General features: G+C 40.9%; 1 protein-coding gene across 32 annotated transcripts in view; it reads right to left on the minus strand.

Moving 5' to 3' along the window:
• Nucleotides 1-18,606, minus strand: part of ANK2 (ankyrin 2) — a 310,156-nt gene that overhangs the window by 84,106 nt on the left and 207,444 nt on the right. For all 32 annotated transcript variants that reach the window (XM_026847415.1, XM_026847414.1, XM_026847413.1 and 29 more), the window contains 11 exons: nucleotides 16,140-16,238; nucleotides 15,867-15,965; nucleotides 13,240-13,338; nucleotides 11,893-12,090; nucleotides 9,833-9,931; nucleotides 9,152-9,250; nucleotides 7,527-7,724; nucleotides 5,990-6,088; nucleotides 5,784-5,882; nucleotides 3,056-3,154; nucleotides 895-993 (listed from right to left, as the gene is read on the minus strand). In XM_026847415.1, the coding sequence (XP_026703216.1) occupies nucleotides 895-993; nucleotides 3,056-3,154; nucleotides 5,784-5,882; nucleotides 5,990-6,088; nucleotides 7,527-7,724; nucleotides 9,152-9,250; nucleotides 9,833-9,931; nucleotides 11,893-12,090; nucleotides 13,240-13,338; nucleotides 15,867-15,965; nucleotides 16,140-16,238 (1,287 nt within the window). The remainder of the gene's footprint in view (nucleotides 1-894; nucleotides 994-3,055; nucleotides 3,155-5,783; nucleotides 5,883-5,989; nucleotides 6,089-7,526; nucleotides 7,725-9,151; nucleotides 9,251-9,832; nucleotides 9,932-11,892; nucleotides 12,091-13,239; nucleotides 13,339-15,866; nucleotides 15,966-16,139; nucleotides 16,239-18,606) is intronic.

Consider the following 18,606-nt stretch of genomic DNA (forward strand, 5'->3'; position numbering starts at 1 on the left):
GAGGGAAGCATGACCTTACAACAGTGTTTCAAGATAAAATGCAGTAATGGGAATTAAAATTAACTTCTTAAATGATGCACTGTTTCTAATATTCTCCCTTCCTACCTGCTAAAACAATTGTAGATGGGAGGTAAACATCAAAGCAGATAAAATCTTCCCCTCCCAGAGTGTCAGCAAACATCAGCTTTTTCCCAGATTAAAGCAACAGTACCACCTTGCTGATACTCAGCACATACTATTCACAAACCCTGAAATCAAAATACAGACTACCAAGAGTGTGGAAGACTCAGAGGACTGAGCACACTCAGGGAAGATTTTTTTGTAACTAGGATCTATTTGAGCTGAAAGTGACTTGAGTGAAAAGATGATTGATACGATTCAGAGCCATCTAGTGAGCATCATTAAGATTGGCACCACTCCATGGCTGGTACAGTCCAAATGCTGAGAAGCTTGCTGTGGTGTGCTGCAATGGTTGAGCCTCAGTAGGTGTCAAAAGTGTGTAAATGTAAGGACAGACTGAAAAGGAGAGGTGAAAAGAGAAACAGATAAACAGGACAGGATTGAAACAACAATGCACAAACTTCTGGAAAGTTTGGGTTTGCAGCTCAGACCCATATCTAGAAAAAAGTTTCACTCTGCTTTTGAATAGTTGTTTTCCATCTGTATGCCCATAGATGTTACCCAGCTGAGTGAAGCCTGTTTGTGTTGCACACACTTCCACATGCTTAAAAGATATACTGAAAGCACTGTAGCACTTTTGCAAAGCTCCAACAGAAAGGGGGGGCTAAAATCCGAAAATGAAAAAAGGAAACATAAATGGAGAGTCTGAGGGAAGAAGAGCAAGACAACATTCTGAATAAAGAAGAGAGACATTTTAATGCATCTGCAACTCACAGTTGTGGTGGTAGTAATCTCCTCCGTTACAACCTTCAGCGTATCGACCACTGAGATATATCCCAGACGCCTTGCAATAGCTAAGGCAGTGTTACCATTCTGAAGAGAAAAAAGAGAAGGAGAGAGAGAGAGAGCGCAATGAGAGGGAGGATTGTGATGTGAACCAATGAGATCACTCTCAACACTGCATGAGCCAGCATTTCCATCCAAAACAAGGCGCAGCCTAGGAAAATCACTGTTTTTTTACCATTACATCTGACTCTGTCTTTGTAACTTCTTTAAGACTATAGCCCTGATTACCATGGTAACACAACACACTTACATCTGCCTGCTATTCTAAATAAAAAAGTGCTGTATGGTTTAACCCTTCAGTGCTCAGATTTCACTACATAGAATATGTCTTGTCTGTAGAAGTTCATGTTTCATTTTGTATAAATAGCTCTGTATCAGAAATACTCTTAAAAAAAAAAGTATTTTTAAATGGTACAGTTTCACTTCCGCTTGAAACAGTTAAATCTTTATCAGGTACAATTCCCTCTTCGGAGAATACAAGATTACAGCTTTATTGTTCACATACACTTTTATCCCACCTTACAACAAAATTGTATGTCCCATAAAAGTACACAAAAGCTAATGATTTAACAAACTCAAAAAAGGCTTGGGGGTGGGGAATTAATTTCCATTTAAATACATTTATTTGCAGTTTAAGTGCCCATGACATAGAGATGTGCCATTCATTAAATTGACATTAAAATGACAATTTAGTATTTAGGCCTATTTATCTCCATTTTGTCATCTGGGCCATTGGCAGTCCATAGTCTCCATCTCATTCAACTTGGGGAAGGGAGGAAGTGGCATGTGTCATGGTTCTTTGTCAAGAGCTCTACACAGAATTGTTCTGTTTCGCACTGAACCAAAGGACGCATGCTGGCCTACCAGGGGAATCATGGAAAGCCAATGCTCTTTGGACTGAAATTATTTCTCTTGTGACACCACTGCACTGTGTGAAGGGTATGAGCCTGAGGGCTTCTCTCTACTTCAGTACTGGCTTTGGTTATCTATAATTTAAATTCCTCTGTACTGGTCTATCTCAGCAACCCTGAAGCAACACAGTTTGTGGATTAGCAGCACAAAATTAATAGATTAACATCTTCACAGCACCAATAATTTGACCATTACCATCATTTGCACATTAACTGCTCATATCCCACTTCCATATTCCCCTGCCAAATGTTTCTGGTTGAAATTCTCTCTTAATCTCAACCTAGAAGTTGCTATGTGTGGACAAGAACAGATCTAGTACCTGAGAAAGCATGCAAACTGTGCAGTAAAGACACATCCTTGAAACCCTGCTTGGATATGGGTATGACAGCCCCAACATGAGGACTGAAAGCAAATAGAGACCTTCAGTTGACTATGCCCAATAGTACCTACAGCCCCAGAAGCTGACTACAATGGTCTCCTGCTAGATGATCTGGTGCACAAACTGGTATTTTGGATAACCTCCACAGAAGATTATTCAGTGTGATCATTCCAGCACCAAACAGGGTGCCAGTGCTGATTTAAGCACAAACAATGTATGTACATAGAAACCTGATCCACTCTGGGGAATGACATGAGTTTTGGACATTCTGGCTGAATTAAAGATTACCCAATTAGAGGTCACTAATACCAACATCAAAATGAAATAGGACAGTTGCATTCCTGGCTGAGAAAGAACTGTGCCAGAGGTTATTGAGGGGTTTTGAGGAGGCATTAACATCAGTGAACTCAGTAAGAACAAAAAAACAAACAAAAAAAAAATCTCATGTTCTGGATTCCCCTTAATTATTACAGAAAAGTCTTTATCGAGATATCAATTCATAGACAGAAGCGTTGATGCAGAGGGCAACTGAAAAACACAGCACAGCTAGCTGTGGCCAGCCTGACCCTGAAGCTCAGACAGCAGTTTTCCCAGCTCATGTTTAGATTAGTGCACAATGAGTTAGATCTGATCTGAACTACCTTAAGAGGATAAGGAAAAGAAAAGGAAGTTACACATCTGACAACCAGCTGTATGAGAAATACATTCACCAAAAGAAAGGCTTGTTCTCAAGCCCTGAGAAAGAAAGAAAAGAACTGTCCAGGGAAACAAGTTCCCACTGGCACTTCCCAGACTTACAGTGGTGATGGCGTTGGGCTTGGCCCCATGCTGGAGAAGAACGTTAATGATGTGAGTGTGGCCTTGTTGAGCAGCTTGGTGAAGAGGGGTATACCCATTCTGTTGTCCACAGTGATTACAATAAAAGCAAACAAACAAAAAACAACCACCAGTAATTAGATTAGACACTTTGCTTTTCTTCCTTCTGCTCCTTCTGAGAGATTTCAAAAATAAATTACACCATTAATCAACCCAAAGATAATACATCTTTAGTAATAACAATACTCCTTCCCCAGATTAATTAAAAGACAAAGGAAGATAATATTTTTATTAACAGATCACCCTTCATCTCACAATATAAGCAATCTCTGGAAAGATAGATAATTCCTCATTTCCTAAACCAGAGGGAGGAATAACAAGGAACAGTAAAGTTAAAGTGGCATGCTAAGGACACAGAATCATAGCTGCGGCAGAGAATATTTTTCTTCTTTTCACATCTTAGTTTTCTATAGAAGCCCCAAGATTTGCCTTTAAAGTATTTGAGCCAATTTAAAAAATATATAATTTTTAACAGCAGCAATTTGAGACTATTTGCTTTTAAAAAGGCCAACAACATACACCTATTACAAATGTCAATCAATTTTATCTTTATTTTGCCTTCAAAAGGCTTGACCAAGCTCTAATTACACTAAAAAACACATACGCAGTGTCTGTATTAATAAACACGCTTGACTCCGTATACATATCTGCTCCAGTGATTCATTCTAATGTTACACAACACAGAAACATAATCGAAGTGTACTTCAGCTAGTTGATCTGAGATGGTATTGTGAAAGTCCAGTCAGGCAATTCATTTACAAAATTATTTGCAATGGGCTTTGAAAGCAAGCAGAGAATAAACTGGAAAAAAAACACCAAGTTGATCTCACTGTACACTTATGTAAAGCCTGGGGGCAGGCTCTGAAAGAAACGCTCTGAGAGTTATCTCTTTTGCAAACGAATAGATGCAAGTAATGATTTGTACTACTAATTAAATAGTGATAGTTCAGAACTGTTACAGTTCTTTTATTTACAGTATGCATGCATGGACTACTAAGAAATCAAAGGATTTTACCGTAGATTGTAGTGCAAAGTAAATTCACTGTCTTTACTTAAGTATTAGTGTGGTCCTTCAAAAACAGAATTCAGCCATATTATTTTTCACAGAGATGACACAAAGCATCGTGCAGGCTTTCTCTAGTTAAAGACCAAGCTGCAACAGAGGTTACTTATTCTTTAACATGCCTACCCTGAATCTAGCCAGGATGAATTTGCGTTTTAAACTGAGTCCACAGTACCAGCTGACAGACTGCCAGTATTTTTATTGCTCCCTAGGTTGAAGAACCACTGCCCCATACTCATACAAACTTGCTGACTTCACTGAAACTTTTCTAAATAAGTTAAATACCTGGGGAAATGGCACTGGAATGTGACCCAATGGCCCCTTAGACTTAGAGTGAGACCTCATACTAAAGACACAAGTATGTCTGTCCTTTTAGCTCACCTCCAAATAAATACCTCAGCTGAATGTCTTGGCAGCTATCATCTGGATCCTGCTAGTGTCTGCTTTATTAATTCTTATCAGCTGTTTTGCTAGTAGTGTTGCCTGTTCTTTTGGAATCCCTGGGTTTTGCCCATTGATTTGGGATGATCTCATGAGGGATGGGCCAGCATCTTTTATTTATTTACTTTGCTGTTTCTTACAACATTGAGCTGTGAGCACTGTGATGAAATAGTGCTACTTTGAGAAAGGAATCCATCCCATAGGTTGCAGCTGGGGACAGAGGAGCTGGCCAGAGGGACCAGCAAACCACAAGCCCATGATTTTAATTTAGTATTTGTAAGATACAGTATGTCACTAGAAATACCAATGGACTTCTTCATGCTGATCCCCAAACAGGCAATGTGAAACTAGTAGCTAGCCTGAAGCTATTGCCTGAAGCCAGCTTTTACTAAGCTGAACCCCTGCAGCTTCCAAATTAGCCTTTTTCCTGATAAAGGCTGATGCAATGATATCTGGGATGCAACACATTGTTGCTGTCACCAGAACCTCTCTGTGTATACTCGGGAGATACACAATTCTTGCTACAAAATGCATCACAATCAGCTGCTGTGCCCACCAGTTTACACTAGAAGAAACTGCTGAAGTCAGTGGAATTCATTCAAGACTTTGGCTATAGGCAGTCAGGTCCATTTCAGTGTAACTGGTCAGTAACAGCGTAGCCGGACTCCCCTCAAAAAAACCCCTGTCATCAGTAAACTGCATTCCGCCACCACAGCTGCTTCCTCTCACAAAGCCATACCACCCACATTCTAAACAGCAATAATTCCTCCCACTCTTCCCCCAGCAGACTGGAGAGAACCTGGCATCACCCTCAAAGTGTCTGAATTGTTACTTACTAGTTTAGCAGCACACTGGTATTACACTGGCGTAAACCACGTGTAAATGAGGAAAAGAAAATCAGTAAAACTGATGCTCTCATCTCCTTCTTTCATACACCCAAAGAATTATCTGACTTTTCTTTTGTGAACAATACACAATGAGATGTAGCAGAGAGAAGCGATTCCACTACAGCCACGAATCACCATATGTTGACATGTACCATGCAGCAATTATAGTTTCCTAGTGAAAAGGACTCTACAGTATGTATTTGTAGTGCTTGGTTACCAGATTCATAAAAAAGAGCAAAAGCAATGAAAAGTTCTTTACCTTTGTTTTAGCATTGACATTTGCTCCCTGCTTGAGAAGAAAATTCACCATTTTGATGTTTCCATAGTGACATGCCACAATTAAAGGTGTATAACCAAGCTACAATAAGAGAACAAAGAAGTAAAACTGCAAGCTCAGTGGAACATTCCTTTTACAATGGTAGCATCCTTTAGCACACTGAAGACAGTAGCCACTCCATGATTTACCTTTGTCTGAGCATCTTGGTTTGCACCGTGTTTTGTGAGTATTTCAGCTACATTCACTTTATCCTCTTGAGCTGCAAGGTGTAAGGATGTCAGTCCAGTCTGAAGATGGAATATACAAAATAAATAAATAAAGATAAAAATAAGAACTTATTTTACATGAGGGAAGAAATCTAGACTTTCCCACTTTCTCATCCTTAAAAGATTAAGAGGATCCTAACTATAGCCTTTAAGTATGGGTGGGTATTTTTTAAACAAAGCAGAGCTGATGTTTCTCTTGTTCAGGCTGACAAACAGCTCCAAAGCAATTACATCACCATAAGCACAGTGTAAAACTCTCAGGCATCAATGATCACGCTCGGATTTTATACAATAATGTCACTTGGGAAGCTGAGGAGCCCATTAATAAATTAGGGAAGCACAGTAAACGTGCTTCCCACTCCTCAGACAGGAAAGGGAACCTTGACAACTGCAGGCACGAGTCAGACTGAAACTCCAGAAATAGATCCCATTCAAAGATGCCAAGGCAATGGATGCAGCCTTTAAAAACTCCCTGTGATCACGCACACAGTGCTTCCCTGTGTACAAGGCAGGGAACAAATTTTCTAAGAGAAATGAAGAGCATCTTCTCTCTCATTGGTTAGGTAGTGTAATACATTAATGCCAGACAGTGAGAGACTTGAGCCTTCTCTTTTGTCTTGTATGAACAAAAGCTGCAGGCTTTTAACCTGAAGTAAACAAGACTTACATATATGCCTGGATATACCTGGTGACCAATGAAGATCTACAGTAACAGGGATTTTCTGAGGAACTTGTTTTCTATGAGAAAGCTGTCACATAACATAATTTTTAAAAATAGGAAAGGTCCTCCATAGGATTTTTCTCACTCACTTCTCCGCTAATAATGTTGTTTCATTATTTGCCAGACAGAGCAAATTTCTTCCACTTGGAAAGAGGGCCGAAGAGTAAATATATGAGGAAAAGCACCTTTGCTGGCAAGAGCACTGAACTGTAGCTCTCAGATTTCTGACAAATGTTGTTAATCTACCCATGAACCCACAAACTCCAGAATTTTACATTCCTCTTTCTTTGCATCTAATGTGAAACTTCAGGAGCATATGCAAAACACCTGAGAGATGACAAGGTTGCAGCACAACAAAAATACTGCAGTCCTGACTTCCTGAATGCTCAGAAACAATTTTCTCTTGCTCTGCCCTTCCTCCTGTAACCTCTCTACCAGAATCAGTGTTACATCATTTTCCTTCAGTCATGGTAAAGAGCTGCAGCTCCTCCTGTGCCTTTTCCAATACAGCTAATAATTACATGATACAAGTTAACCGGTCAATCCATCTGCCAGTCCCAGATACCCTCTTCTCTTTTTTACTGTTCACCCACCTGTTGTCACTTCTGCAGATTCACAAATATGTATATAAGGAAGCAAAGCTGAGAATTCCTGACAACGTGACATCATTTCCACACTGTACTTTGCATCTTACCAGATACTCCCACCCACAGTAGTTTGTCTCCAGTTGCGAGTTACCTTTGTTGCCACATGGATATTGGATCCTTTCTCCAAAAGCAAGGTCACCATGTCAGTGTGACCTTCTTGGGAGGCCAAATGAAGTGGGGTGACTCCCTGCTTGGTCAAAATGTTGGTCTCAGCCCCATAGTTCAATAGAGTGGTAGCTATCTGCATCTGATTTTTCTTGGCAGCAATATGCAGAGGAGTGTATCCATTCTAATACCAGTCAGAAAACAAAATGAGAATAAAATAAACACAACAGCCATGTAAGCCTAAGAATTCAGACACCATAAAACAGTATTATTTTGTTACCTCTTATTACCAGACATGAGAGTTCATTAAATTTTCAAGGCCACACATTTCCCAGCTGTTGTGTTGCTTCGTCTGTCTGTTAATTTCACCATCAAAACTAGAACAAAGCCAGCCTTCACTAGGGTAGGCAGCACTGTTCAGCTGATACCTTCAAATAATCCCAAATTTGACACCTACATTTTGAATAACCTATGTTGTAAATATTCACTTTTAACTGATGAGTGACATTCTCCGCAATGAGTGATGGGTGCACACTCTTCCTTGCATTATGCTTGTTCGGAGTGTGTGGGCAGAGGTGTGTTTGCATATGGAATTTTGATACGTGTGTCAGTCACGGCACTGGCTGGAAACAGCAATAGGGAGGAATGTGTTTCTGATCAAATTAACCATTTAAGCAAAGCGGAACAGCATTGATGGTGCTTTCTGGCAATAAGACAACTTCCCACCTTTAATTGCTTTGTAATGTGCTGTTGAGGGAAATTTTGCGTTATGGCAGACAGTCTCTCTGGAGGTGTTCTGTTGGTCGGTCTGTGTTTTTTTTAATAGGGAGCTTTACGAAACAATACTACTGCAACTGTAGCTTTTGCTGCTCTCCATGCGCCACAATGGAAACAACAGCTCTAATACAATCACTTAACAGGCCACATTTTTTGGCAGCATATACAAGAGCAGCCTCACATGGGGCAGAACATTCTGACACCAGCACCAGTTTGCTTATTATTTTTCCCTTTTAGTAGCCTTTGCCTAACACAGCGATATCATGGCACTGTTTCTAACCCTGGAATGAATTATCTGTATGCGTGGTCAGCATATACACATAATTTTTAATATTACAGAATACTGAAGTGACTTCCAGCTATGACTAAATCTCACAAACATAAAAATGGGCTGAGAGACACACACACACATATGCACATACATATATACATACACATACATATTTCTTCTTTTTCAACGAAGATCTGAGAGAGACGTACACTAATTTAGGTTGGGGGTCATCCAGCCAGGGCCAACTTCCCGCTGTTGACCTTCAGGCAGCTCAGTGACTCAGCTAGTCACACCGTGACCAACTCCAAGGCCCCTACAACCCCCCCAGGCAGCCCGTTCTGGCATCTGACCGCCCACACCCCGGGGATTATTTTATTTCTTTATATCGAACAGACCACTCCCCACACTGCAGCGTGCGTACACGGCCCTGAGACGCTGCCTGGCACCATCCCCGCCACCTCCCAGGCAGGCTCAGCATGGCAGCACGCCCGCAGCCAGGTAGGGAAGGTGGAGGCCGGGCCGCCCTCCTGCAAGAGTCCCTGAGGCGGGCGGCGGGAGCTCACCTTGGCGGTCGCGTGGGGCGAGGCGCCCTTCTCCAGCAGCAGCAGTGCCACCTTCTCGTTGTCGTAATGGGCCGCCACGTGGAGGGGGGTGAGGCCGTTCTGTAAGGGTGGTTATGGCGTTAGGAGTGCGGGGGGCGGACGCGTTACAGAGCCGTTAGTGTGTGAGGCGGCCGGCGCCGGGCGTGAGGTGACCGGCATGTGGCAAGGCCACAGCAGGCTGCCGGCCGTTAGCAGGAGAGAAGCGGTGGAGGAGGGTGGATCCGGGCAGCCTGGCTGTCTGAGGCCACAAGCCTGGTTTGCTGTCTCTCCAGAGCCCGCGCTAAGCAATGCCCACAGCAATGGGGGAAACTGGGCCTTGCCCCTGTGTTCATGCATTCGGATTTTGACACTTGGGACAGCTTAATGGAACTGGCGCTTCCACTGGAGCCACACAAACTGAGCTGCCCTCAGAGCTGCACACGCTGTGCCCTCCTGCCAGGGATACCAACGCCACACGCTTGGTAGCACCGGTCCCACAACTAGCACCCATAACCATCACCCTGGGGGGAATGCCCCCCGAACACAGCCAAAGCCACCATGTGAAAGCAGCTGCAGGCTTCTCTCATGTGCATGTTTCACACAGTTCTTTCCTAAAGAAGGACCCAAAATGCTGCTGCCTATTTTTTTCTTTCTTGTCAGTACCTTGCCAGCTGAATCAGGGGAGGCACGACGCTGCAGCAGGAGTTTTGCCACTTCCAGGCTCCCATATTTGGCAGCCACATGCAAAGGTGTGAATCCCTTCTGAAAAATTCCAGGAGATAAAAAGCATACATTTACATTAAAGGTCATTCTGACACCTCTCTTTTACGAACTATGTATTAAGCACTTACTCTTCAACCTATATTCTAGCTTGCAGAATCAGTAGCTGTGCCTAGAAAGAGCATCTTCTCTTGAAAGTACTTTGAGAAGCATGAAAAACTCCCTTTTATTATTCTTCCCTATGTAGGTGCTGTCAGGCTGATACAGACTCTACTAGCAACACACACTCTGTGTGTGGGCAATGAAGGCACTTGTTCAAATTTCTACTCCAAACCAGCTGCATTTTTTAGTTTCATGATAACAGCTTTAGAAATATTTCCTGTATCAATTGTTGCCAGTAACAATGAAACATCAACTAACTTCAGTGAGAAAAGCTCCAAACTTCATATTTCTCCTTTAGAGTTTGCTGAAGAATGATTTATATTTGGACTCATGTATCCATACAGCCACCAAGTTCTGCTGCAGACTCTGAACTGCAGCTAAAAAAAGTCATGCCTGACTCAACAGCAATGCTTGTGGAAATACATTGTGGCAAGACTAAAAATCTCATCTTTTTAAATAAAAAGAGTCCTTCTCTATTTGTTTTAATAATGCTTGTCAGAACAACACAGGTATAAGGTCTATATCAAACTAACATGCTCTTTACCTGTTGTTTTAAATTGAAAAAACACGTTGATAAGGAAAACAAACTCATGGATGCAGGACAGTAGGTGGCAGACTGCACCGCTGCCCTGACAGGAATTCTGGGGAGTTACAATGACCTATTTGCCTGACACATAAGTGATGTGTAAAGTTTATTATCATCTTGTCCATTAATTCCACATCAAAAAGAGTTTGCGTCAGGCAACCTCAAAGATTTCCAGTTCGTGAATCACAGGTCTGTAGCGAGTTTATCTAGTGGACTACATCTTCTCCTATTCATACTTACAGAACGTTCCTTCAGTACTAAAGCAATTGCCATAAAGCAATATGGGAAATTAGGAAAGTATTTAGTGTATTTTTAGCCCTTTTAATGTGATTTAGCAGCTGGATAAAACGAGAACAGCAAGCATTCCTAGTAATCCGTGGATCATAATTTGAAAATTGCTGGTTTAGTCTTCTAAACCCTGAAAGACAACCCATTGTTCAAAAATTTGTTTTAAGCTCCAGCTGTAAAATCAGGGATAGTTTTTTTAAAGTCTAAAATAACAGTGAGAATTAAGTGATTCTCACTTAAACACGTGATAATTTTGGAAAAGATATCTTGGCACATAATTCTATCCACAGCTATCTATTTTCTTACACATTCATCACTCTGTTAGGAATCTATTGTAAACATTTCTGGCTAACAAACCAATAATTATTCTGCAAGCTATTTCTTTTATAACCCCAGACAAAATGGCCTATTGTGTCATATGACACCTCATTTATAGAACCACTGAAAATAGATTCAGCATTAGATGGGACTGGACAGATGCTGACTTGTATGTTTTAGGAACATTCCTTTCAGCGAGCACACACGAGAATTATTTTACTATTTAAATAAACAAGGTACTGAAGACTAAGCAGGCCTGTTCCTTAAAAAAAAAAAAAAAGAAGTGTCATCATCATCCCCTTTTCTTTTTTGAAAGTTTTGGCCAAAACATAACACAGTGGGAAAGAGAGAAACAAAGACTCTGTGTGCATTTTAAACCTGTTGGAACCATGTATTTATCATGATCTGCATTTGGCTCCACCAGGAGCCAAACTCCCAACTTTAGATGACAGCAAAATATGTCAAAATTTTATTAACTTCTGATACATTACTTCACTCTATTGGATCACTGTTGATTTAAGTAAGAACAAAAGAAAAGACCAAAACTAATTCAATTTCTGAGTGTGAAAGTACATTCCTCGTGGAGCAGGTGCGTGCTGGCATGCACTGCCTGTGCTACTGGAATACAGATGTCAGCATTTTGTCTTACTTTGGTGGACATGGAGTGCGAGGCACCTGCCTCTAGGAGAACTGATGCGACATCAACTTGACCCTCTCTGGCAGAGATGTGCAGTGGAGTGTACCCATTAGTTGTTGCAGCATCAGGGTGGGCCATGTGCTGTAGCAGAAGCTGGACGATCTCCGTTTTACCCAAGCGAGAAGCAATGTGCAATGGAGTCTGTTCTTCCTACAACTCAAATCAAGTAGATAATTAGCACAGACAGAACCACCCTGAACACAATGATCTAGCTGATCCCAAGAGATATACCTATGAATTTGTCTTGCAAAAATTATAGGAATAGTACAAAAAAAAGCAGTAACGGAGGGCTCGCAGGTTAATTTTTGTGATCAGCTTCAGCAATGCCTTATTAGAACACAGAGAACTGTGAAGAAAAACATTGTTTTTCCTTTTATCAGGCAGATAGCACACCTCGCTCTGAGCATCACTTGCTTCCCCCTTTGTGTTCTTAACTTGCCTTACAACAGCTGCATCTTGCTCTACCAACAGTCCTTTTTAGCTTCAAAATCTGGCACTAACTGCTATCAGAACCTCTGAAGTTTGGTGTTAGGACATGGCTGTGCACCTCCTTGCTCAGACAGAACAGCTATTGCTGGTCTGAGTCAGGCACACTGTACTGGGTCTAGCTGGGATGGAGTTAATCTTCATCACAGCAGCCTGTGTGGTGCTCTCTTTTAGATTTCTGACCAAGACAGCGTTGATAACATACCAGCATTTTAGTTATTGCTGACCAGTGCTTACACAGCGCTAAGGCTTTCTCCGTTTATCCCTCTGTCCCTCCCCCCCAGACCCGGGAATAGGCTGAGGGTGGGCAAGAGGTTGGAAGGGGACACAGCCAGGACAGCTGGCCTGAATTGACCGAAGAGATAATCCATACCGTATTACGTCATGTTCAGCAATAAAACTAGGGGGTGAGTTTTTCCGTGCTGTTGCTCAGAGGCTGGCTGGGCATCGATCTGCTTGTGGGAGGTAGTGAGTGATTGCCTTTACATCACTTCTGAGAGGGAGGGGTTGGTTTTGCAGGGATTTTTTGATTTCTCCTTCACCTCTTAAACTGCCTTTATCGCAACCCAAGAGATTTTCTTGCTTTGCACTCTTTCAGTTCTCTCCCCAGTCCTGCCGCAGGGGCAGTAAGCAAACAACTGTGCGGGGCTGAGCTGCCAGTCAGGGTCAGCCCAGGTTAGTGTTTTCAGAACTGTTTTCAGATGTGCTTAATATTGAATCGACAGATCAAATAAAAATGAAATTGGTCCTCCCTAAATCCTCTGTTTCAGCTGTTTTTGAGAAAGCAAAAAAAATTGTAAGCAGAACACCTACCCTGGCTCGGGCATCAACCAGGGCCCCATTTCTCAGGAGGCAGCGAACTACTTCCACCTGCCCAGCACGTGCTGCCATGTGCAGTGCAGTTTCTCCACGCTGTAGAAAAGCAAAAGCGTTTCAGTGTCCTCAACTTTCACGAAGAAACAGAGCTCCGATGGTGCAAATTCCACCCACATCAGCTCGTGCAGAGACCTGCCTTATCGCCAGCTGAGAATCTGGCTTCAGACCCAATAAGAGGTAGTTCAGAAGGGTGCATGCATATGTGTTGCTGGGCCTGGGTATGCTTTGGTTTGCAAACTTGGTGATCCCAGACAAATGTAACCTCACTACAGAGGGGTCAGAATGAAAATCCTGGCTTACAGAAAATTCTCCCGTATAGACTCTCCTGGTCACATATGTTCCTCAGCTTTCTACATAACAGTGCTTCAGCTTGTGTACTGCACAGGAGATAAGAGTATATTGAGCCTGTCTCTCTTAAAGGATCGTGAGGCACATAAGCCTCAAGATGGAAAGGGATTTTTTTCCAGATGGTCTCTTCCTGCACACTGTATGGAGCTGGCAGCATTAAAACGCCTTGCAGTGGCTGTGCACAACTGAGCCAGCATATGAAATCTGTAAAATCTGTGCTCAGCAGTGCAGCTTTATCTGCAGGCTATGGAATGAATCTTCTTTCAAGCCTTTTGTAGCCCACAGAATTTGAAGGAGAATATGAAATTTTGGAAAGTGGACTGATGTGGAATTTCAGATCAGGATCATGAAATATGGATGATACATTCAAAGCATTTAATACTTTTTGCATAGGTTTGTCAAGGAACGCTGAAAGCAAGTATTCCTTGATAATGGCATTTCTAGCTTAATTTTTCTCTGTTCAACATTGTGTGAGTGCACTGTCCTAAAGTGGACTAAAACAGTCCCTGGTATCTGGTACATTAGGAACTGGGACAGTTCCGCATCCAGGAGCTTTATATTTGATATGTTATGACAACACAGCAGGACTGATCACTTCTTTGTCTTAACTGTTCCTTTTCCTTACTCTCAAGCTAGAGTATATTCTGTTGTACGGCTTTTACCCCACAACTATCAAGTTAAACTGTAAAACTGCTAGAATGGACAATCTGGTCAAGATCTTCTGCATCAGAATCGAGAATCATGTCTTCTTGTCCTTCATCTAGATGTAGGAAAAGAAGCAGCCTGAGCCTGCCTACTATTATGAACTCCTAATTAAAGCAAACACTCTTCACCAAGAGTCAATGTATCTTGTCATTTTTTTAATTAACATTGTATTACCAGTTGTGATTAGTAAGTAGGCAACAAATAAAATCCCACAGCCCTAGCTACAAATCTTAATAGAGAATTTCATCTATATAAACTTTATTACTCAAAGAATGAGCTGTTTAAAATGTGAATAAGGTTTACGTTTCACACACTCTAAAGATTAAATTTCTATAAAGACCCTTTTGTACTTGAATTAGCAAAGCAATTTAGCTTTTGGAAACAGTTAGTAATTCAACAGGGAACTTCAGCTTACCAAGTGAAAGCCAAGACACCTGTGCAGCATAAATTGTAAAGTGTTAAACTTTACCCATAAATGTCTAGTAACACAATACTTTTAATTGCTTCCACAAGAATTTCTTGTTGGCTCTCATATCATCAATAAAGTTTTTATATAAAGATTGCTTCTATAAAAAAAGTATGAAAGCAGTACGAGACTGTGTCAAGGAAAATCTGTTCTAATGATTCAAGCAAACAACTCCGTGCTCAACATTTTTACTAGGTTCTATGTAAGATTTTCCTAACAGAAAAACTGATGAGTCCAGTGTTCCCAGATTACTTAATTTTTGATGTTTTATTGTTGGGAACGCTTATCTATATATAACATTACTTACTGGCAAAAAGCTGCTTTCGAAGTGCAGGCGGTCATAAGTTGAGTATTTTTTTATACTGACAAATTCAAACAGTAAGATATCTGTGAAATACAGCTCAGAAAACTATCGTGTTCTTTTTTGTTGTTATTCTTCTTGGTAACTAGGCTATTGGTATACAAACACTGATTTCTATGGTAAGTCAGGTTCTGCATTTTGTGTTACCTCCCAAAGGTCACATTTTCTAGATTTAAGCATGTTCTTTCGAAAGGCACCAGATTCTGGAATTTCCTGTTTAAAATGAACATCTTGAGTTTAACATTTCTATTTTTTAATTGTTAGGTTTTAAGCACTTTATACCCTTTCACTGATACAAATGACACAATTTCATGGCAGACAGTGAAGCTATGCAAGCAGAAATTAGAGCCTTTTGGACTTAAATTTCATCCTTCAGAATGGAAACAAAAATCTTCCCTGTGACTTGGCCTGTTATCAGTTTTTGATGTATTTGGTGAGCTTTGTCTGTTTCTAAGGGAAACTTTACCTACTCAAGCATTGTTGAAGAATACATGAAACCACAGCTGGTTTATAATGCATATACAATCACCACTGTCCTCTCTCTTCACTAAAGGTGCTAGAATAATTTGTCCTAAAATGCAATAAAGTATCACTAAAATGTGACCTTTGGTTGAGCTACATGGTAGGCCAGACCCTTTTCGGAGGAGGTATTGCACAGATGATTCTAGTCAAAGCCATACTCACAATGTTAGTGACATCGGGAGAGGCTCCGTTCTGCAGCAGAAGGAGGACTATGTTCAAGTGGCCCATAAATGCAGCCACGTGTATTGGTGTGAGGCCCGACTGCGAAACAAAGCAAGAGCAGTTTTACTCCTCTGCACGGGGGTAGGGAAGGGGCTTCTTCGTTTAAATAAAACATAAGTGAAAGTGAGGCATGATAGGAGAGAGAAAAAAAAAAAAGGCAAAAAAGGAAGAGAGAAAAGGAATGTTTCTTCAGGACATGAAACATTTTTCTACCTCTGTTATAGCCTGGATTGAAGCCCCATATTTCACCAGGAGTTCCATGACTTTGATGCGATTTTTCTTGCAGGCAATGTGCAGTGGAGTAAAACCATTCTGTGCAAAAGACAGTCATGTTAGTTAAAAACATGCAGCTACACTTTCACACAGCTCCATGCTGGCACTGGGAGCACAAGTGTTAGAGTACCAGAAGCAATTGTTCTTTAAGCACAACAGGTTACGAATTACAGACATCTCCCAGTAGACTGAGGCACAACAAAGCAGTGGCGCTGCGTCATTCCCCGGCAATGGAGAGAAACTGAACTTCCACCCCCAAAAAACAAATACAGACATGCCTGTTCTGACTTTCAAGTGTATGCATGTGCACATGTATGCATGTGGTTCCGAAGGTTGCACACATGTATATGTTAGGACAACTTAAAGTGGTTCCCAAGATTGCCTAACATAAGGAAAATGTAAGAAATTATAGTGATCACCTTGAAATCAGTTAATGCCTTTTGAAATGAATAAAGCATATTATTTATATTTTTTCCTCTTTAGGAAAAGATTGCTTCACGATACAGAGAGTTCACTCTTAAAGTATCTGTGGGCCCCCTTCCTTTATTCCTGCTCTGCTGAGCCATAAAGCATTGTAAACCAGGTATCAGCCCTCATCTGGATTGAAATTAAATAGGGCAGGAAAGGGAAGGGGTGGGGAAGTGAACATCTTCAATCAAGATTGCAACCCAGCATTTTGTATCGTGAGACAACAGTTTTAATGTTGTGCGTACCATCAGCACATATTCATTTCTATGGAAATGCTCACTCAGTAAGATTGGGGCCCAAATCAAAGCATGTCTTCATACCCTATACTGTAATACATGTTTTGACTTCAGGCTTTTTTTTTTTTTTAATGCACTGTTACAGTTAATGCAGGTTAAGTGTGTGCCTAAAGCTAAGCAAACACATTATTCACCATATGTGAACATTTTAGTGAAAAGCACAGGTAACATTTTTAGATAACGTTGAAAAACTGCTATATTTTCTAAAGAAAAGGATCAGTATTGCTAAACAATCAACTAGCAGTAAACAGAACTTATCAATGAAATCTTAGCTCATGGAAAGAGGCATGTGACATTATTCCACAGTCAGCTTCTGTTAAGAGAAATGTTAATTACTAGTTGATTTGAAGGTGCTTTAAAGCATATACAAATTGATAATGCTAACAGCTCATATAGTGCTTGTATCCCCAAATAATTTCGCAAACATAAACAATTTTTTTTTAAATCTCGCTGAAAATGAATTATTTGTAAAATTTATTCCATCACAGAATTCTGCTGAATATTACACTATTACTACTATTAGCCTTCTCCAATTCCTAAAGGAATCAAAACCATTAGATATTTTACCTCTCACACAACATGTCTCAATATATTTCATGGGGAGTTTCACCGTTTCATAAGTTTCCACATTTCCACTTAATTTTACTGCCTGAGCTGAGTTAATTTTGCTACTTCTATTTAAGTGAGGAACATTTTGATGGGGGAGAGGAGAAGGCAGAAAAAACATATCACTAGCAGAAATTATAAGAATCATTTAATATACTAAATACTAAAACCAAGCCAGAGGCAACAATTCCCTGATGGGAGCGGAAACAAGAGAGGAAAAAACCCAGTCTGGAGGAAGAGAGCAGAGAGGCAGCGGCCTGAGGGTGTTCTCCTTCAATTTCAGATGTTTCTCTGGGACGGAGGGAGAGGAACAGAAGGTATATTTCTGATCATGGAAGGAAAGAAAGATGATGTGGGGGCTAATATATAATGTGTATGTGTGGGTAGCTGAGGAAAGTACAGCTAATCAGAAGACTGGCAAGAAAAACAAGAAAGGATGAAAACAGCATTGAAAAAGATCAACCAAGTGAACATGATACTGAGTAAGACAAAACAAGAAAAGCAGAAGAAAATGAGGCAAGAAAGGTTAGGGGATTTGCTGGTATAGAGAGACCAAGAAAAATAAGAGGGTAGAAGAAAATTGCATCGATAAAAAGTCAGTTCCAAGGAAGTAAGGGATAGGGGAAGCCTTCAGAGAAAAACATGGTCATACAGAAGGCAAGAAGCTGGAGAAGACATCAGAGTGGCCTGCAATGGAAGTTCTGTGGAGGCACTGAATGCAGCAGGCAATGCCAGACTTCTTGCCATGCAGAAGCATCTCAAGTGTACACAGTCTCTTTCCTTCTCCCACTGGGTGTAATATAACGGTATTTTAACTTCCATCCAGCTAACAGTTCATGGGGACACTTCCTATTAGAGAAAATTGAAATCCTGTCTGGGTTTGGAGAGATTAAAGACTCCTGAAAGCTTAATATGTTCCCAGAGCCAAATGTGATGTTTTTCTCTCAGTTAGGGGATACTGGTCTGACCAGTAAGTGAAAAGAATCATACCTGTTTTCCTTTAAGTATCAGAAGAACTGGTTTTTGAAAAGGAAGAA

This window comes from Athene cunicularia (genome assembly GCF_003259725.1).
Source record: "Athene cunicularia isolate RWA chromosome 4 unlocalized genomic scaffold, athCun1 chr4_part2, whole genome shotgun sequence".
Classification (NCBI taxonomy): Eukaryota; Metazoa; Chordata; class Aves; order Strigiformes; family Strigidae; genus Athene; species Athene cunicularia.